Consider the following 22,843-nt stretch of genomic DNA (forward strand, 5'->3'; position numbering starts at 1 on the left):
AAAATAAATAACTTTTCTGATATTTAGGTATATGGCGTATGGAGGAGTTTTCTCTACCAGTTGTCACACCCAGTTGCCAATTTCGACTTTATGTAGTCTTAGGGATCTCATTTTTAAAAGAATATAAAATAAGCCATAAATTTCTTAATGCTTGTACGATTTCTTTCAGATTTTCGCCATTCTGTTTGGCTTTTTTTCTCCTCTTTCACACAACGTTTTATGACGAAAGTTGGATTCGCCTTTAAGGCGTATAATTTCCCGAAGATGACTATTATAGGTTGCCTGCAATAATAGATTATGGTTAGATTACAAGGAATCTCACCGGAAAGTTTTTGATAAATAGCCTTTAAAGTCTCGCTGTCTTTTCAAATTGAAAATGTGATAGTTCCCTTCAGTTGCACCTCGCCTTTATACGGTGCACGTTTTAGAGCTAAGACTAAGAGGCTGGATCACGGAGGCTAATTGCAACTACCGGGGTAGGGGACCGGTGCGGAAGAGGGTAGTTTTCAAGTCACAATCGAACAAGGGGCGGTGGCAATGAATTGCCAATAGCTACAACATAGCCCCATAAAAACTTTGTGGAACTTATTTCCCCCGTGCACTGTGCGTGCATCTAGATCATGCATGTGATATACGAGGCATCCAGGCCTGGGTGTGTATGTAACCAAGCATTTCTATGTAACGCTCACATACACATCGTTAGGCTACATGAACTGGATACGTACATGCAAGTGTGTGTGTGTTGTGCGTGAACTTTTTTTCTTAGCCATTCATGTGCGTGCATGCGACTCACGTAAAAATTAAAGCGTGTTACAATCTCTGTACCTCCCGACCTGATTCGGGGAATCAAAATGGCGGCGGTGGAGACGAGGAGAGTAAAAAATGGCGGCGAAGGTTCACACCGGAGGCAAGAAAGACCCGTAACTTTCGCTGAGTTTGGACTGGATTTAAAACCATATTTCACTGAATTTAAAGACGATGACAGACCTTCAACCTTTGCAGATTTTGGTGTTGACGTCGAAAGCGAAAGGCCTACAGTTGACACATTAGTCGGAAAGGTAACAAAAAGTTTTTTCGTTTAAGTCTTTCTTACTTTCATTAAGAATCATTTTCGTTTTTCTTGGCGTTATTTCATTTATATTTTTTCCTTTTCTATGTTCTCACATCCGTACATAGCAATGTTGCGCATAATGTATTGCTGATGGAAAGCGTATTTCAATACAATGCCTATATGAACTTATGAACTATTACATAACATGCAGTTATCTATATTCAATAATTCCATTAATAGCCCTGTTATTGTAAGACCCGACAAGACAGCAATGTCAGAAATGAAGAATATTTCATTAATCCCTTGAGAATGATTAAGACGATATTACAAGGCACAAACATTCAAAATCATTTTGCACTTATTTTGCTAAAATGAAGAGCAAAGGGGTGGTGTTTTTATCTGCTTATATGTGTCCGGACATCGGACCCCCCCCCCCCCCCTCCTACTGTACCTTAACTCCTCAGACTTTGACTTTGGAATGAGATTCGTTTGTGTTCTAATGCATTGCCTTTTAATATTAGCATCTCTGTATAATTTTATTTTTATTTTAGCACTGCCTAAGGCTAACATTAATTAATAGGCGGCCTGCAACCTTATTTCAAATTATTATTAGTATTGTTGTTGTTGTTGTTATTATTATTAGTAGTAGTAGTGGTAGTGGTAATAGTAGTAGTAGTAGTTGTTGTTGTTGTAGTAGTAGTAATAGTAGTAGTATCATAATTATTATTATATTACACAAATCTCTGGTCAGTCATATTAAACGTCCTCGAATAGGATAACTTGATATAATCATACAAGAATGGTCAATGTTCAAATTGTTGACATATTGATTACAGGGCTTACATCGATTAAGTAAGTTATGACAATGAATGGAGCTGCTTAAAGAATTTACCATTTTAGCTAAACTTTTGGACTTTGAAATGAGGAAATTATCATTCTTGGCAGTGAGTGACCTTTTACGATTCCTGGGGCCCGTTGCAGAAAGAGTTGCAATCAATCGCAACTCTAAAAATCATGCGCATCTTGATTTTCAACCAATAAACAACGCGCATTTGGGACTTGCGATTGATTTTTTTGACTTGCGTATAAACGCAACTCTTTCTGCAACGGACCCCTGACCCCATTGTGTAATGGCTTCACCTATTCATGCTAGTAGTAGTTAGCGAAAATCATTATGAATACGTCCAGGTTTGCACTGAAAACAAAAGAAAAGACAAAAATAATACATTATATAAGCTTTGGGTCTTCATGCATACCGCAAATTCATGCAAACCTTTTGATTCGTTTTAAACTTTAAGCAAAGGCCTCAAAGGGAATCAAGCATTTGCCATAAAATGTTGTGACGGAAAAGAGAAAAATATATTAACAGGATGGTAAATGTTTGAAAGAAATTGTACAAGCAATAAGAAGGTTATAGCTTCTTTAAAATTGAGATCACTAAGACTATTTAGATTTCAAATTGGCAACTGGGTAAGTAAAATGAGACAAGGGGCAAGGACAACTTTCGCATAGGCCATGTACTCAATTTGTCGTTTTCTCTTAGGTACCTATTCCCCCGGGCAGTAATCCAGGTAGTATATTGTTTTATGTCATGAAAGAAAAATATGATTTGAAATACAGCTTATGAGAAAATGACATTTTAACCATTATGTACATGAAAGAGTGGTCATTGCCTTATAGGGCACACGAGAGTAATTCATCTGCGCGCAAAGCATGCCGGACAGGCGTAAGTAAAGATCACATGACTTTATTGATTAAAATAATTCATTAAAAATAGATAAAATGTTTGTATATCAAAAGAAAAAACGATAGAGATAATGATATGTTCATACTCCTTCATAATTGAGGCGTTTGGGGAGGCTAGACTGCATTTTTGTATTTCATTTTAATTATTATTACCCACAATGCAGTTCTGGTTTTTCTAGCAATGATCTGGCCGAAATTATGATTAGTCTTTTGATTGAGCTGGGCAAGTACCTGATTTCTTAATGTACTGTTAATTGTGACTCATGTCAGTGAATTAAAGCAAAATCTATCGAGGGATTGATTTTTCATTATTTTTTTATGAGCTATGATATAACACGTGAGTAAATGGGGGTCTGTAATACTCATGTGTTCCCTAAAGCGCGACTACACTTCTACACTGTCGTTGCTATGACTGGGCGTCGTCTGCTAGAAATCGGCGGTGAGAATGCTTCAAACACTTTAATGCAAAATGGTTATGTTTAACAACAGTTGATAAGTATGTAACTCGGCAATAAGTGCATTTATCGCTTACGATGCGGAAATGACGCTTTCAAATGTATATTCAATGCTTTTTATCATTTATCATGCAGAAATGCTAGTTTCTACTGCCAATAGCAGATCAGATCTGGTTGGTTTGAGACTGGTGTGAAATGAAATAAGTAGGGATTTCAAAACAATAAATAACTTCCAATTATCATCGGGATTCCTATTTTCAATACTTAGAGCAGGTAGAGAAAGAATGATGAACAAAACATTAAAATACATAAAATTGTCTCAGTCAGATGTTATACATCATAGATTGCGCACTTCAATACAATTCACTTCGTTGAAAGCTACGGGGGGATGGAGCTGAGTCGGGATACATACCCCATCCTCCTGGCTTACAAGCAGGGCGGGGATAATGCCTATAGTACCCCCCCCCCCGCTTCTTCCTCCAAATTAACAGTTATAATGAGGAAGAGAGGCGAAAAGAGCAAAAGAAATGCTTACACTCTTTGTTTGTTATCAATTTTCTTTTATTTACTTTGTTTATTTTTATGCGAATACAAAGGTAATAAATCACCTCGAACAAAATCAAACATGTAAACAAGAAGTTGTAAATCCACACAATACATATTTAGACCATTGATGGACATCAAGCAAGTAGAACTTGTAGCTGCAATACCTTAAGCGCACAAAATACATGAATGGAACACTGCATTTTTTACATTAGAATGAGGAGTGTCTAATGAGACGTTTTCTTTTGTTTTAACACGTTTAGTCAGATTAGGTATTGAATGCAAGGTATCAATCTCTTCAGGAGAACCCGCTCTTTCCTTTGACACCAAAATTTTTGACTTTTTGTCATTTGACCCTCAGTATATCACTGTGACATCCCATTGCAGAAAGAGTTGCAATCAATCGCAACTCTAAAAATCATGCGCATCTTGATTTTCAACCAATAAACAACGCGCATTTGGGACTTGCGATTGATTTTTTTGACTTGCGTATAAACGCAACTCTTTCTGCAACGGACCCCTGACCCCAATGTGTAATGGATTCACCTATTCATGCTAGTAGTAGTTAGCGAAAAATCATTATGAATACGTCCAGGTTTGCACTGAAAACAAAAGAAAAGACAAAAATAATACATTATATTAGCTTTGGGTATTCATGCATACCGCAAATTCATGCAAACCTTTTGATTCGTTTTAAACTTTAAGCAAAGGCCTCAAAGGGAATCAAGCATTTGCCATAAAATGTTGTGACGGAAAAGAGAAAAATATATTAACAGGATGGTAAATGTTTGAAAGAAATTGTACAAGCAATAAGAAGGTTATAGCTTCTTTAAGATTGAGATCACTAAGACTATTTAGATTTCAAATTGGCAACTGGGTAAGTAAAATGAGACAAGGGGCAAGGACAACTTTCGCATAGGCCATGTACTCAATTTGTCGTTTTCTCTTAGGTACCTGTGACATCCCATGTGCGGCCAATTTGAAGTCTCCATGGGTGAGTAGGCTACACGTTCAGACCCTTAAAATTTGGGTGAAGGCTTTGCACAGACTAATTATCACCCATGTAGATATCGTTTCACCTCCGAAAGATGTTCGTAACAACCAACAGGTTTATTTGAAAGCGATAATTTGGTTAGTTCGCTAGCCTTTTATTTCAGACTCTACATGTTGAACACTGTCTCTGATTTCCCTGCCTCTCTCCCTGTCCCCCTCCCACCCCTAGATGAATTAATTAAACCCATAAAATCCTATAACGATCCGGTATTTTATTAGGGATATCCGATCTGTATTTTTATTTTTTTCGGGGGGGGGGGCAGGTATATTTTTTAGTAAAAGCTTGGTCAACACGCCAGTATAAAGCTTTTTTTTTTAAACCCACGTTCGTGCTAATAATGCGATAGCATTCCCATTTCTTATTTATACTGTGTCATTCTGCTTTTCCCTCGTTTACTCTTTCTCTCGTACCTCTCGTTACACACACATGTAATAACACTCGTAAATGTAATACGACAATTTACACACCAATGAAATAATTTCCGCCTCATGATACCTCACATACAAATGTCGTAATGACTTTACCCGCAAATGTACCGTAACTCGAAATATTACTGAAGGTTGATTTTTACCCTGCCCTTTGTCATTGCAAGTCCTTACCCAAGATGAATGTTTGTGCCAAATTTCAGGAACAATGGTTAAAAACAAAACTTGGGAAGTAATTTCCAAGGGATTTGGGCAATAACGTGCTGTTACCATGGCAACAAACTTCTAAACACATTCAGAGAAGGGAATTACACACTGTAAAAAATGTGGTGTTAAAACTGACACCAATTGGTGTTAATAGAGGACCACACCCTGAGGTGTTAGAATTACACCCTAGAGATTAAACATAACACCAAAGAGTGTAAATGTAACAACAAAAGATGTTGTAATAACACCTATAGGTGTAAAACTAACACCACCAATTTAACACCGGTGTAAAATAACTGGTGTGGGCCTCTATGTACACCGGTTAAGACCACAGTTTTTGCTGTGCATGTAGCTACCCAAAGACCGATGCCAGTGCCAACTTTCACGAGCACTGGCCAAAACTGTGGTAGTATTTTATCCACAAGGAATTTTCCTGATGTTTTGGCCATCATATGCGGTTGCCATTCCTAACAAAATTGAAAATTGTGTCTTGCTCTCCTTATTTTAAGACCTATGTGTGTGTAAAATTTCATGAGAATTGGTTAAAGATTGATAAAGAAATTCAAACAACAAGGTTTTTAGTTAATATTCATCATATATATACCATGGCAAAATGATTTCCGGCACATGCAAGAAATGCGCCTACCACATCTTACCTCAAAACCAATTTGTGAGCCAAACCTCATGAGAATTGGTTGAAAACTGATGAAGTAGTTCGAAACGAAAGATTTTAAACATGATTTTGCCATAATGTTCCATTACCATGGCAACACAAATTCCAAAACAGGCAAGAAATATGCCTTGCACATCTTTGCCCCAAGACCAATGTGTGTTCCAAATTTCACGAGAATTGGTTAAGAATTGAGGAAGACGTTCGAAGACCAATATTTTCAGCGGACCGACCTTCAAACTTCGTACGACAGGGATATAACAAATGTCAGGGGACATTCTGTCGAATTTGTCTTTAACAACTAGTTAAAAATAGTTTAAAGAAACTAAAACCCTTTTAATAATAAATAACTATCTGTAAGCTAAAATAGGCTACCCCCGGACATCTACCTCAGTCAAGTACCCCTCCCTTGACAGTGCAAATGATTTTTTTTTTCTTTCTTTTTACCACAGACGATTAAAATCGACCAAAATAGATCTTCCCTTTTTTGTATTGTCTGTGGTTTAAGCCACTCTTCCTTGTTGCATGTCAGCTGCTTACCGGAATCATATCGCACTCTGTCTTGCTGCTTGAGATATATGGTATCCGTTAATCGGCAAATCATCCGTAAATCTTTGGTTATTTTTTTCACGAAACAGATACAATAAAGGGTTTTTTAAGCAAAAATTAAAACAGAAAATACAAAATATCCCAGCAAGAACACAGGAATGATATGAAATAGATTGACTGACTGATTTGATTGATTGATTGATTGATTAAGAATTAATTTCATTTCAAATTTTCAATAAAATGAAAGAGTGAGGCGAAATATAATACAACGTAAAGAAATTAAATAGGAACCTGCTGAAAAGCACAAAGCTTGGGGTTATAATTATCATTATAGTTTTATAAATGCAATTATATACATATTGTAATCAGTGGTAGCAAGTTGTATAATAATTATTATTGTCATCCCATACTGTGAAGAAAACAGTTTCCCACTGTGTAAGCCACAGTGTGTTCACAGTGTGGAACAAAATGTGAAATCACCTTCACACCTTTGAGCAATTAAACAATATGGATGGCATATCGACCATGTGAGCACGCTATGAACAGTCATAGTGTCGAGGTGTCCGCAGTGTATAAATTTATTCACACTGTTGAAATTGAGATTTTTAACCGTGTGAATAATATTGTCACTTATTGGCCACTATTTAAACACACTGTGATTATACTATGCGAGACCGTGTGGTTTTCAGCAAGGTTACTTAAGTGAGAATTATGATTGCATAACTGATCAGTGTATCAGTGGTTTACCTTAGTTCTTACCATACCTATCAGTGATGTATATGATACTATTGTTATTTACTTTAGTAGTAGGTAGTAGTAGTAGTAGCAATAGTAGATAGTAGTAGTAGTAGTAGTCGTAGTAGTAGTAACATAGTAGTAATAATAGTAAGTATAAAAGTGTAAGTAACAGTAGTATAGTGGTGGTAGTAGTATTAGTAGTAGTACATGTAGTAGTCGTAGTAGTAGTAGTAGTAGTAGTAGTAGTAGTAGTAGTAGTAGTAGTAGTAGAAGTAGTAGTAGTAGTATAACAGTAGTTTGAAATAGTAGTAGTAGTAGTAGTAGTAACATAGTAGTAATAATAGTAAGTATAAAAGTGTAAGTAACAGAAGTATAGTGGTAGTATTAGTAGTAGTACATGTAGTAGTCGTAGTAGTAGTAGTAGAAGTAGTAGTTTGAAATAACAGTAGTGGTAGTAGTAACATAGTAGTAATAATAGTAAGTATAAAAGTGTAAGTAACAGTAGTATAGTGGTGGTAGTAGTACATGTAGTAGTCGTAGTAGTAGTAGTAGAAGTAGTAGTAGTAGTATAACAGTAGTTTGAAATAGTAGTAGTAGTAGTAGTAACATAGTAGTAATAATAGTAAGTATAAAAGTGTAAGTAACAGAAATATAGTGGTAGTATTAGTAGTAGTACATGAAGTAGTCGTAGTAGTAGTAGTATGAAATAACAGTAGTGGTAGTAGTAACATAGTAGTAATAATAGTAAGTATAAAAGTGTAAGTAACAGTAGTATAGTGGTGGTAGTAGTACATGTAGTAGTCGTAGTAGTAGTAGTAGTAGTAGAAGTAGTAGTAGTAGTATAACAGTAGTTTGAAATAGTAGTAGTAGTAGTAGTAACATAGTAGTAATAATAGTAAGTATAAAAGTGTAAGTAACAGAAGTATAGTGGTAGTATTAGTAGTAGTACATGTAGTAGTCGTAGTAGTAGTAGTAGAAGTAGTAGTATTAGTATAACAGTAGTTTGAAATAGTAGTAGTAGTAGTAGTAGTAACATAGTAGTAATAATAGTAAGTATAAAAGTGTAGGTAACAGTAGTATAGTGGTGGTAGTAGTATTAGTAGTATTACATGTAGTAGTAGTACTAGTAGTAGTAGTAGTAGTAGTAGTAGTGGTGGTAGTAGTAGTAGTAGCAGAAGTAGTAGTAGCAGAAGTAGTAGTAGCAGTAGTAGTAGTAGTAGTAGTAGTAGTAGTAGTAGTAGTAGTAGTAGTAGTAGTAGTAGTAGTATAACAGTAATAACAGTAGTTTGAAATAATAAAAGTAGTAGCAGTAATAGCATTTTTAGTAATGATAGTAACAGTAGTAGCAGTAGTAGTAGTAGTAGTAGTAGTAGTAGTAGTAGTAGTAGGTAGTAGTAGTAGTGGTAGTAGTAGAAGTAGTAGTATATTAGTAGTATGTAGTAGTAGCAGCAACAGTAGTTGTCATTTTCAAAGTATTAATGAATTGAATTGTCATTTCAATCATCTCAATCAACATCAATATTGTAATTATGTATACACTTACCTCTCTCTCTCTATTATTTTTCCAGTATCGAAAGTTTTCAAAACTGAATCGTGAAGAAAAGATATTCTTGGTCACTTGTCTGCTGACCATTTTAGCCATTCTTGGATTGACATCTGACAGAGTAGCCATTGTCGAGAAGGCTTCGGATGATTTCACATTCGCCATCTTACTCCTTATAAATATACGTAAGTAAAAACTCGTTTTTAAGTTATTTTATATTCACCATCTTATGATAATTATAGGTAAACAAAGATTCTTTTTAAATGTTTTCACCTTCCTTATCTTACTCCCTGTAAGTAAAGACTTGTTTTAGTTAATCATATCCGCTATCTTACTTATCATAATTATACGTAAGTAAAGACTTGTTTTAAGTGAGTTTATATTCGCCATCTTACTTCTTATTAATATATGTGAGTAAATATTTTAAATGAGGTCATATTCGCCATCTAATTTCTTACTAATATAATGCAAGCAAAGATTTGTTTTAAATGATTTCACCTTTTCTCACTCCTTATTAATATGCTTAAGTAAAGACTTGTTTTAAGTTAATTTATGTTCACCATCTTACTTATCATAATCATATATATGTAAGCAAAGATTTGTTTCAAATTATTTCACCTTCCTTATCTTACTCCTTATAAGTAAAGACTTGTTTTAAGTGAGTTCATATTTGCCATCTTACTTCTTATTAATATGACGCAAGCAAAGATTTGTTTTAAATGATTTCATCTTCCTTATCTTACTCATTATATGTAAGTAAAGACTTGCTTTAGGGAGTTTATATTCGCCATGTTACTTCTTTTTAATATAATTTATGTAAGTAAAGATTTGTTTTAGGGAGTTTATATTCGCCATCTTACTTCTCATTAATATATGTATGTAAAGACTTGTTATAGGGAGTTTATATTCGCCATCTTACTTCTTATTAATAAAATGTAAGTAAAGATTTGTTTCAAATTATTTCACCTTCTTTTTCTTACTCCCTATAAGTAAAGACTTTTTCTAAGTTATTTTATATTCACCATCTTACTTATGATAATTATGGGAAAGCAAAGATTTCTTTTAAACGATTTCACCTTTCTTATCTTACTCATTATTAATATATGGAAGTAAAGGCCTGTTTTAAGTGATTTCTTATTCGCCATCTTAGTTCTTATTCATATTTGTAAGTTTTGTTTTAAATGATTTCATCTTCGTAAAGATTTTTTAATACCCATTGTTATGCCTGTGCTATGCTGCAAGGACTATGCTGTGATTCTGAAGCTATGCTTTACAAAATACATTTTAAGTTATGATTATCAATAATTATTAACTAATTTTGTGAATTTATTGTTATATTTCAATGTTATTTGAATTGTGTCTTTCCGTAACATTCTAAATTTCAAGGATTTGAAATAAATCCAGATCAGCTGTGAATAGTGACCAGTCGAATATTAGATTTAGATTTAAACCTATTTGATTGAAAGGTAAGTCTAAAAGTTTGAATTCAAATCTTTTGAGATTTAAAATTTATTCTTTAAGATTCAAAATAAATTCAAAATTCGGCTGGTCACTATTCACAGCCGATGTGGATTCATTTTAAATCCCTGGAATCTAAAGTGAATGGCTCTGAGATGTACAGACTTTATTTTTTGTTTTTGTTGCGGAAAGAGATGTAATGCAATGAGTGAACGTATATAACTATTACTCCCTCAATTTTGCTCTTCTTTTTTGATATATAGTGTTTTGTTTGTTCTACGTGGTTAATGGTGTTCTAGGCGAGCATGCCTACGAGTTGTTCGTCTTCGCTTTTAGCATGTCAGTAATCTTTGTCTACTGTATCACAAACTTCTTAGAAACATCAGACGATTCTGTTGAATTGGTAAGCAAGGAATTATGATACTTGATCCACACATTCCAATTTTGAGGCATATCTGAGGTTTTGTACCCCCCCCCCCCGAACTGCATGTCACTAATACATTTAATTACAATGTATAATATTCTATCGATGCATGTGCCCCAAAACGGCTGTCGTGTGAAGGATTAAGATGTGTTTCATTGGATGAATTTACTGAGTTTACATTTTAGAATTTCTATCATGTAATGGGCTTAAAATTCCCATATAATCTTTGACAGTCGTGACAGTAGCTCTCTAATATCCAGTTCACATATTACGTGTGCAAATATGACAGTCGTTTATGAAACACATGTGGTTAATTTTGATACACGATAATATTTTTTATTTTTATAATTCTTCATAGATTTAAGTCAAAACTTCCCCAATTTTGTTTTTATTATTTTTCCGTTATTTTTACAATCAGCTTATTGTAAGGATGCACTTCCACTTTAAGAATGATTTTTTTCTGTTTTATTCTGCAGGCTCGATTGATCATCGAGTGTATCTTCTTTCCATTTCAAATCGGTTTCAGTATCTCCATGGGCATCAAGTACAAACGAGCGAAGAATTTAATCTTCCGAACCGTGGGCGCCAATTTATACCTTCAAGACCTGTGCGGCAATATGTACCTGTTTGTTGATTTGTTAAAAGTTGATTTGCAGCTAGAGGTAAGAGCGATTGATGGATTGAATGGACTGAGAGAGGAATATCTCCCGCCCCCCCCCCCCTTTACATCAAGTCCCCCTCTTTATATCACATTTTCTTTCTACATTTCCGAGTTCCTCTCTCCATCTCCCATCCTCCGTTTCAAGTTTATTTTCAGTTGGAGGTAGGAACAATTGATGGGACAGAAATGGGAACTTGATCCCCTTGCCCCTCCGTCCCTCTCCCTCTCCAAGTACCTTGTTTACATCACATTTTCTCTGCCCTGCCCCCCCCCCCCCCTCAAAGTCCCTCCCTCTTTCCTTCTCTCTTTCTTCTCTTTCTCCCTCTCTATGTTCATCTCCCTTTCTTACTCAAAGTTAATTCACAGCTTGAGGTAGGAATGGTTGCTTTTACAAAAATGGGGCTAAATCGATATCCCTCCTTTTTTCCATCCCCTCTTTTTTTCTGCACCCTCCGCCTACCCCCCCCTTCTCACTTCCTCGGTAAACTGCCGATTCGTCTACTTCCAACTCGTCCATTCATCATAATGCCTACCTTCACTTAATTCATTTAGTCTGGTGCCATTCCGTCCATCAACATTTCGTCTAACAGCCATTGGTCCAATAATCACTTCGTCCAATCTCCAGTTCGTTTATGATTATATAGTCTCATGACAAGCTGGTCTAATAACCACTTACTTTTCATTCACTTCTCCCTATTATAATTTTTAGTCCAACTAGACCGAATGGTATGTGGACGAATGAGTATTGGACCATCTTGTAATAGACGAATTGATGAGGCAATGAGACCATGTGAATAGTGGACGAACTGATGGAGAACCACTAACGTATTTAACGTGGGACAGGCTGCCCCCCCTGACATGTCAAAACTCATGTAGGGGACGTATTCCTACCCCCCCCCCCCCGTGTGAGAAGCAAAATTAATAATTTTGACCCTATTTTGAAGCTGAAGACCTTTTTTTGCTTGCTTGTCAACTTATTTTCTGGTAAGAGATCCTTGATTTTTGGTAGAAGACTCCTTTTTACTGGTTAGAAATCCTTGATCCTTGAGGACCAAGTGATATAAGACGAGTTGGTAATTGGACGAACTGGCATTAGACAAATTACAAATAAACCTCTCACTCTCCCTTTCCCCTTTTCTCTCTTTAATCGTTTTTACCTTTTATGGTGCCATCAATACATACATGTACCTTATATGAAATGTTTTGTCTTTTTCGCTGTCTTTTTCCTTTGTTTTTAATGTTGTGATAACTTAATATGTACATGTATGTGTTAGATAATAACAGGGTTAATCCGGTTGTCACTGAAAATTATCTAGATTGGCAATTGTGTTACACATTAAAGGAAGACTTCATTAATTCAATAAAAGAACAGTCAAATTAAAATGGTTTGGGTTAATGATTGAGTCGTACAACAAAACTATTATTTGAGTTCTTCTTCTTCGGGTTAAATCTGCCTCCTTCAGGATTGAAGATTCTTGTAGATGGTTTATTTGACATGTGTGTATGGCCAGGTTTAGGTGTGCAGTGCAGTGCAGTTTTGCGATAAAGAAGTGCTGTTATGGATTATACAGGTTTACCATTCTGGGTTTAATTGATTCTATTTATGCATTTTCTATTATCCATAATAAATTATTTTGTGACATATACCTTATTTGTTCAGCATCATGTTTTAATTGTTATATGATATTAAGTATTTAAACGAGATTAACATACAGTGACCTTCCTCTTAACTTTTTAACAGACCAGCATGGTCATTCTGGTCCTCGATGACGGTATCAACATCAATGGCTTTGAAAAGATTGTTCTCAGTCTTGGTCTCCCTTTAGGGTTCATGTGGAACATACTTGGTTTCCTGGCAGTAAGTATATATAAACCATGATCAGGTTAAAAGTTATTTATGCACTATAACAAAAAATTAAGTGCTTATTCAGCACCTACAGTGCAGTCACTATACAAGCACTGTAAGTGCTAAATTAGCACTTCATTTTTTACCGTGTATAGTTTTGATTATTCACTTTTTAATAGTCAGTTTGAAACGCCTATGCCAACCAGAAAGTTCAGTCTTGATTAATCATCTATACATGAAATTGACTGTTATATGTTCTCTGTAAGTTCTCGAATTAATGTATTGTAAATACCAGGGCGTGCTCGTTAAACTGCAATATATATACTACTTCTGTTTATAATTTTTGTGGTTAAAATCGTAATCCTAAAGATTGTTGCCCTCCTATGAAAATACCCGGACGTCAGTAATGTGACCCCTGGAATTTTATCTCCTTGTCTTCTCAGGTAGTTCTGGGTTGACATTGGCGTGCAGATAGTGTGGGGCGTCTAGGGCGCTTGTGCCACCCCTCACCCCCCCCCCAAAAAAAAAAAAAAAAATCATGACTAAGAAAATAATGACCCCAAAAAAGCAAAGAGAGAATGGTAAAATACCACATCATTTTCTTGATTTCATGTCAAAATCTGACATGAAATTAGATTTCGTATTAAAAATTGTCGAAAATGATTTTCGCTCGCTTGCAACTTGTCATAGATTTTGCCCGATATGCCAAATCCGCCCTTTTTGCACATGACGCCACTGTATGCTGATATTAGATACATACGTTCAACGCTTTCTTTAAATCATAGCGAAATAGTTTGATGATTAAAGTTACATTACATTTTTGGTTGTCTCGAAATGTTTTGTTTTATTATTCACGTGTTTTAGTAAGTCGACAGAAGTATGTGAAGCATTCAAACAATATCAATGTCTATCGATCTATCAAAAGGAGTCAAATCCTATCCAAGTTTAAACTCATGTGACTCTTCTTCTTAATTTTCAGTTACGATATGAAAACAGAATTCTGGTGGTTCTCTTCTTAGCAACTGGATGGATCTTACCCGCATTCATCACATACAAGTTCATTGACGTAAGGAATTTAGAATAAAATCATGAATTTTGATTAAGAGTAGACGCTCAGTGCCCGTCGCCATGTTACCCGGCTTCAGCTCATGTGACTGGCGTTAGATGGGGATTGGAGATGGCTTGGGGCCATGGAGCCCCAAACAGTTTCACAACCAAGAAAAAATGAGTAGGCCTAAAGAAACAAAAATTAAGAAGAAAAAATTAAGAAAAATCTATCACAGATTCAGATTTTTGCCATCAAAATGTTTTTGGGGGCAAGATCGTAGCTTTTAAAAAACATTTCCCCATACTCCATGTCTGGTCCCCCATTCTGGCCCCCTCAATTTTTTTGGGGGGCTCATTATATATCACGTAAGCTCAGAGCAGGTTCTAGCTAGGTTACTTATATTGTAATAACGTATTAGCCTTGGTCGGTCTGAAATCGGTTTCATTGGTGGGACTGAGTAGCTGCAGTGTGTAGGATAAATTGTCAATTTGTCCACTGCCAACCCATCCATCCACCGCATGGTCTACCTCTATTAAGTCTAATGCCATTCCGTCCATCAAAATTTCGTCTAACATTCATTTGGTCCAAATATCGCTTCATCTAATCACCAGTTCGTCTATTACCATTTCGTCTAATAACCAGTTGGTCTAATGCACATTTTCTAAATTCATTCATTTTGTACAATTATTAGACCACATGACACATGGATTAAATGGCTATTTGACCAACTGGTTATTATACGGAATGGCCACTAGCGTACCTACGGTACCTACCCCCCCCCCCCCCGACGAGCTTGAACCCCCCCCCCCCTGGTACGATTGAGGACCCTTTTTTTGCTTGTCAATTTTTCGGCGGGCGGTTCCCCCCCCCCCTGTGGAAAATCCTATAGGTACGCTACTGGGAATGGCACTAAACTAAATGAAAGTAGACCATGTGGCGAGTGGACGAACTGATGGTAGACCAAATGATAGACAGTTGGCATATTTGGCAATAAACCGTGTGTAGCATGACAGATAAACGGTTTTATTGCGAGGGGACATATATGGTTGCCCTTACGCATCGGAAAAAGAAAACTCATGGGTACAAATTGGGCTATTTATTAAAATGAAAAAAAAAAATAATAATAATAAAAAAGGAATTTAAAATGGCATTCCCTTCAACAAACCCGCCAATCTTTAGAAGAAAAAAATGATGCTTAAATGGACGGCTAACAATAATACCAACATAAAAACATCACTTTGATAAAGGTCTTTGACCGGAATATTCGTGAATTTTATTTTACGTCTTACGTTGTTTTTTGTTATGCACTCTGAAAACACTGAGTAAAAGTTTGCCCAATATTTGGTAAAAAGGAAACATGTATGTTTGCTTTGAATTTTTATCCCATATGGTCAAAATGTATGTTTGTTAATATTAGGTATCTTTTTACCCAACCAACATACATGTTCCCATTTTACTCAATATTGCGTTAACCTTTTTTATACAGTGTATCAACGCCATTGTGTGATTATAACAGTTTGTTCATTTAATTTTCATTTAATTTATTTCCATCTCCAACAGACGAATATGATTCCAGCAACAAAGTTTGCTTATCAAACAATGTAGAGCATTCAAACAATAAGTTTATAATAATAAATAGGCAGTTGATGTATTAACATAATTATGTAGCCTACATGAATGAAATGAAATGATCTTTTAACCCTAAATCTCCCGGGGTATTTTGATTCTTGTCATTCCCGGGGGGGGGCCATTATGGCCCCCCCCCTTAAGATCTCGGCCGCCGATCGCGCGAGCGACGCAAAAATTTGCACGCTGGTAGTGTGCGATGTAATCTACAAGGCTGTATGGTAAAATTTTCCAAAATAATGAGATTTTATTTTATATGAATTAATTATGCTAATTTATGCATAAATCATACTTTTTGCTCTTATTCACTAAATAAAGCTCCTAGAATGCTAATTTTTGGTAAAAATTTTCTTTGTAGCATTCTTAACAATCGTAATTCAAAAAAAACTTTGGTTTGGAAATAAATTTCTTATGTATTTTATTGTTTTATGAATTTCTTATGTATTTCTTTGTTTTTTTACTTTTTGTTTTTTATTGTTTTTTTCAATGGAAATTGTTCCAGACATAATTCTGATCATAAACAAGGCAAAATTAATTAAGTTTAATCAGTAAAAGTAGAAATAATGATACATTTATGAATTTTGGCTAAATACACAATTTGCATTGGATTTGTACATGAAATCACGTTTATGAGCAATTTTGGGTCTGACATGCACTTGCATAATGTTGCGTAATGTCGTAACCGCGTACCCGGGCGTCACAACTTTGGTCTCAAAATTTGCGCGAGACTTGAATGTAAAAAGTCAGTGAGCTGCGAGGTGAAAAAATTTCGCGCAGCAGATATATCGCGAAAATTGTTGAGGGGGGGGGGCCATTATGCCCCCCCCCCCGGGAGAATTAGGGTTAAGTGTTCTTTCATCATATTAACATCTTGCTAATTTGTTTGCCCCCCCCCCCCTTTCTTTCTCTCTGTCTTGCGTACAGTTGTCGATGAGATGGGAGGAGTGGCCGACGAAGGAAGATAAACTACTCCCAACATGTATCATAGTCTGTGGGATACTAGGTCTCATCATACGTGTGTTTCTCGTGGTCGTATGCGTTCATCTTACCGTGAATTTCGGTCATGGACTTGGAGAAAAGGGTGGGTTTCAGTCCGTGTGATTTATTTCTTTATTTCCTCCATTGCCATATATACGGGGTAATACTAGTACCCCTTCCCCCCCCACGACGTAAATGTTAATAAATTACATTTTATATGGAGAATTTCCACGAAATCCCTCAATTTAATGTTAGGACATTCAAAAGCACCCCATTTCAAGCTTGGTCACTTCGCTCCCTCACTTTCATATTTCTTCAAAAATAGTTAAGGCGTATTGCTCCCGTCCCCGGAAAACAATTCTGCATAAAGCTGGGACTTCCTATATGTTGGTCAACCTAAAACTCATATCCATAGCACATTGCTGAACACAACAGCGGGCACATTGATTATATCAAACTTTTAGAATTTGTATAAATAAAGAGAGGGTGGGCTCACCTTCAAAGAACATTTGTCCAAAGAGTTGCTTCACTTTAACAATGTTTTTAAGGTATATGGCAAAACCAAATCTGATGCTCTCCAAAAAACAATGACGTCAGGAAATTTTACGCACTCAATGCCAGTGTACAGAAGAATGGCTCTCGAATAATGAGATTTTTTAAGTTTTTCGAATTTGTTCTCAATACTCATGTTTTAAAGGGGAAGTTCACCCTGACAAAAAAAAATATTGTAAAAATAGCAGAAAAAATAATAAAAGATATTGTCGAACAATTAAAAAGTTACTAGAGTTTCAATTACTAGTAATTGATTTGTGACGTCATATGCGAGCAGCATTCCTACATGGCGAATGGCAGAGACTCCAACTCTCCCGTTTTGGCGGAGATCTCCCGCTGTAAGCCCACTTTTGCAAAATCTCCCGTTCTCCCGCCTTGAGATTTAATATCTTCCGCCCAGGCCCTGTGTTTCCCGCTTAAGATGTGTTATATCCTGCTTAAAATTATCTTTCTCCCGCCCAAACACCTTTTTAAACTAACTCAAATTTTCATATCTCTACGGTTCCATCCTAAGATGTAAACTCCCCCCACAAAAATAACGACCAAGAACAAGAGAGAAAAGGGTGAAATATGATGAAATATGATATAATTTTTCAATATGATGATTGTCAAAGTCTATCAAAAAGTAAGATTTTTAAATGAAAATGTCATGATTTTTGCTTGCCCGCTCACAACTTTTTATTAATTTTACGCGACACGCCATATATCTAGCCCCCTCAATTTTTTTGGCTCATGACGCCACTGGTGCCATGATATATTGAAAAATTAGCCTGAGATATAGCATGAGAGATAGAGCAACTAGAACCCTACTCTGTGAACCCTAGAGCTTCCTGGGTCCTTTTAGCGAGACCTGGACCCCGGCCGCAAGGTACTACGCGCTCGTGATGTGCGCTTCGCGCACTCAAGTTGGAGTACGTCTCCAGTTTGCTAGGGGATCCAGGCGGGAGATTCTCCAGATCAGAAGATCTTGGGGTTGGAGTCTCTGGAATGGTAAAAAATAAATGAAATGTCATTTCCTCAGAAAAATGAAAATGGTTTTCACTGTACCTTTTGTATATCAATAGACAAATAATTTCACACTCGATCATGAATAGAAAACAAAATTAAGTCATCAGAAACCATACAAAATTTGAAATTCATGCATTTTATACTACATACATGTAACACATGCTCGTTTATGACGTCACAAATCCAAAACTTTGAACTCTAATAACTTTCTTACTCTTTAATGGATTTTACTCAAGCTTCACCAATATGTTTTACTATTTTTTCTGCTATTTTCACAACAAAGTTTTCTTCAGTGTGAACTTCCCCTTTAAGTGAACATCCAGTACACCCTAAGAAAATATTGGGTAAAAATGTTCCATGAGGGTAAGTACGTACCCGATCAACATTGAACATTTCTTATAGGAATTTTTTATTATCCAGTGTGATGAAAATTTTGCCCATTCTAAAGTAATTGCTGCTTATTTATAGGACAATATTCTTCCCGGATTGGGTAAAATACTGCCCCAAATTGGTTGGTCACGATTTCCCTCGTGCTGGTTTAAATTTTACCCATTATTTTTTTAAAAGTGTAAGTCCCTCTTCGTTGTAATTCCAAACATCACTTTCTTCGGTATGTTTCCTTCCCTACAAGTCATCAAAGTGCATCATTGATATGAAATTGGTGCATTAGAAATATACTTATAACCTACCTTTTTTATGTTTAGTTATAACCTACCTCGCCTCACTCTGTCGGTTTTTTTCCTTCTTATTATTTTCTTGTTAAATTATTTTTCTTTATCCATATCATTTTTCTTATCATCTTTTTCATGCGTCTTATAATTATTTTTCTATTAAAAAATGTTTGGTTTTTCACACTTTCATTGCAATTTGATTCGAACAGTTTATGGAGCAAGAAAGCGAACCGACACGACGGATAACCTCACCAATCCACCCGTTCAAAGAAGAACACGAACCCGGTTGCTTCCTATCCGGCCTTTCAGCTGGCCCCAGTTCTCCCTTAGCAGCCGACAGCAGCAGCAACATTTCCCGCTAGACAGGCTGGCCGAGAGGTCCCTAAGTGGAGTCGGCTGATTGCCATCATATCGCATTCTAAGTTCCGTTCATAGTTCATTTGTAAGACCGGTTATCCGTTGATTATCAATTTTAGACGAATGGATAACCGGTATCAGTATATTTGAGGGATATGAATAAAATCAAGTACATTCATCCCGTTTGTCTTTCACTGCAGTGCTTTGCAATTTATTTATTTTATCAATCAAACAACAGATTGTTTCACTAGTGTTTTTCATCACATATCCTGTTTCCTTAAGGATTTTCGACAATTGAAAATAGGGCCTACTTTTTGGAAATTTACCACACCGCTGTCATTCATTTAAACAGGTAGATCTACTGTACTCGTTATTGCAAAAAATGAATACTTTAAGGGTAAATAATCTAGTGATCACTGCTGTGTATATACTTGCCTAATACCTTATTTTTTGTCTTGCTGCTTAGCAGAGCGAGACTACAGGCGCCGCATTTTCCGACAACGGCGGTGGCGGCGTCAACATGATCTACTGTACTCGTTATTGCAAAAAATGAATACTTTAAGGGTAAATAATCTAGTGATCACTGCTGTGTATATACTTGCCTAATACCTTATTTTTTGTCTTGCTGCTTAGCAGAGCGAGACTACAGGCGCCGCATTTTCCGACAACGGCGGTGGCGGCGTCAACATTGAAATCCTAACGAACGTCAAGTTCTTGAAATGTCGTCATAACTCTAAAAGAGTGTGACTCAAGTTCATGCAACTTGGACATAAGAGCAACCAAGTATTACTTAACATCCTGTGTGAGTTTCAGGTCACATGAAATAGGTCAAAACTTATTTAGGGTCAAGGAAGTTTGACCATGTTTGAGGTATTTGTTAAATTGCTATCATAACTTTGAAAGTATACGGATCTAAACAGTCAATGAATCTTTGACATAAGCGTAATCTAGTATGACTGAATATCCTGCGTGAGGTCAGGTCGCATGACCAAGTTCAAATGTCATTTACGGTCAGTGAACTTTGGCCATGGTGGGGATATTGGTAGAATTGGCATCATAACTTTAAAAGCTTAATGGATCTGGTTCATGAAACATGGACATATTCGGGTAATCGCATGAGCCTTAGATTATAATTATGATCAAGGTCAAATGTCATCTATGTTCCGATATGAATATCATATTTTATTATCATGAATGGTGTTTTCTGAATAATTATACAGTAGTCGTTTTCAAAGTCAGCACTGCTGCTTTATTGAATCTCGTAATGCAGGCGAGGACTGCCAGATGCGTTTAACTTGCTAAAAAGTAAAAAAAAAAAAAAAAACAGTGTTTGTGTTAAAATATAGTTACCTACGGAGCCTTTAAAGTGCCATCGACTTGACGACTTGGCGAGATACGGTATCTCTTAGCCGAGTTATAAAAAGTTATATGTCGACATGGCGAGATTCGGTATCTTGCCAAGTCGACTTATAAAACATCATTTGTTGACAAGGCAAGATACTAATTAGTGTCCAAGGCTCGGCAAGAGTCCAAATATCTCGCGAAGTTGACATAATAAGGTTATTATGTCGACATGACAAGATTAAGTATTTCGCCAAGTCGTCAAGTGATGGCACTTTGAAGGCTCCTTAGTCACCCGTTGTTGATTTGCAAGTTTTGGTAGGGCATTCTGAAACTAATATGATGAATTAAACATTTACATTGGGTTGGGCAAAAGATGAATAAACATGCAGATAAGCTAGTTAAACTCGTTCAAGGGTGATCCAAACTTGGTCATAAATACATGTATAATGTATGGGAAAATAGAAAAATAAGTAAAAAAAAAATGGTGAAAGTTTGAAAGAAGTCGCACAAGCAATAATAAAGTTTCGACTGTTTTGAAATTGAAATCCCTTAAATATGTAAATTTCAAATCGGCAACTGGGTAAGTAAATCATGACAAGTTGGAAGGATATTTTTTTATAGGCCATGTACTTAATTATGAAGGATTGTGCTTTTCTCTCAAGTAACTATTCGTATTATAACGAAATAAAGCATAATGCATATATCCTCATGAAAGGAAATGTACCTTCAAATAAAATGTTTGAAAGAAACGACAATTTAACATTTTTATGTATTTGAGTAAATGGGAGGGTAGTCCTTGTTCACCATGATATCACCAATGCGGCCAATTCGATTTTGTCAAAGCATTCATCCATGTACTTGTCTGGATTTGTTTTCTTCCGATTGAAATAACCGTTTTATTTGAGTTGGATTCCCCTACTGATAAACGTACAGAGCATCATCATTGTGGGGTGCTGTGGTCAAGTTGTTATGACTCTTGTCTGTCAATCTGAGGGACATGGGTTCTATTCCCAGCCATTGTGTTAGCCTTCATCCAGAAATTTGCCCAACTGTGCTACACGCAACCCAGATGAGGTGAATGGGTACCCGGTATAAAAAAAATTCCTCGAATGCTTGAGCTCTTAAATTGGCAGCGCAGCAGATTAAGCCGGAGTGATAATAGCAGCGCTTTCTATAAAAACAAATGCTTCATAACTCCAAATGTTATTATAATTATAAAACTTGTCAACAAGATAGTAATAAAGTCGTTCAATTTTAGTTAATGATAGCAAACATTATAGAATCAGATATCTCCAGTTTACCTTCTTTATGTTTAATATTTCTATCAAATATTTTGAAACAATTCAGTAATAGCAGAATGCTTTTCTTGTGTAATCGTACTCTGACCTGTTCTATGATAAAATTATCGATTTACTATTTCCCAACTTAAAAGCCTATAGGTATGCTGATTCAAACTGGTTGAATTTACATTGATATTATGTAAATATAATGAACACAAATTCTCATTGATATGTCATATAATAGGACAAGTCTACCCCCCCCCCCCCTTTCCCCAAAAAAGTTGACGAGAAAAATCCAACAAGTATAACACTAAAAATTCATCAAAATTGGATGTAAAATTAAAAAGTGGTGAAATTAAAAAAAAAATCACTTACGATCAAAAAAACAGTTAGGCCTATAATTATTCACATCATGGTCGGTATGCAAGGGGAATGATGACGTCACCAACTCGCAATTTACTTTGTATTTTATTATATGAAATATTCTCATTATCCTGTGAAAACAAATTTTATTCCTCCATGAAAATGTACAATTACCAATGTCTTAGCATTAAATGGCTCAGTAAAGTTAGTCCTTATTGTCAAATCTGTAACAAAATATACATTTTA

At 35.9% G+C, this 22,843-nt stretch overlaps 1 protein-coding gene across 1 annotated transcript; it reads left to right on the forward strand.

Moving 5' to 3' along the window:
* Window positions 1-485: 485 nt before the first annotated feature.
* LOC121427833 lies at window positions 486-22,520 on the forward strand. The gene is made up of 8 exons (XM_041624401.1): window positions 486-1,058; window positions 9,007-9,166; window positions 10,703-10,842; window positions 11,340-11,525; window positions 13,266-13,382; window positions 14,350-14,436; window positions 16,969-17,125; window positions 19,463-22,520. Exons 1-8 carry the CDS (start codon window positions 852-854, stop codon window positions 19,651-19,653), a joined length of 1,245 nt encoding a protein of 414 aa, XP_041480335.1. The 5' UTR covers window positions 486-851; the 3' UTR covers window positions 19,654-22,520.
* The last annotated feature ends 323 nt before the right edge of the window (window positions 22,521-22,843 follow it).

This window comes from Lytechinus variegatus, chromosome 14 (assembly GCF_018143015.1).
Source record: "Lytechinus variegatus isolate NC3 chromosome 14, Lvar_3.0, whole genome shotgun sequence".
Lineage (NCBI taxonomy): Eukaryota > Metazoa > Echinodermata > Echinoidea > Temnopleuroida > Toxopneustidae > Lytechinus > Lytechinus variegatus.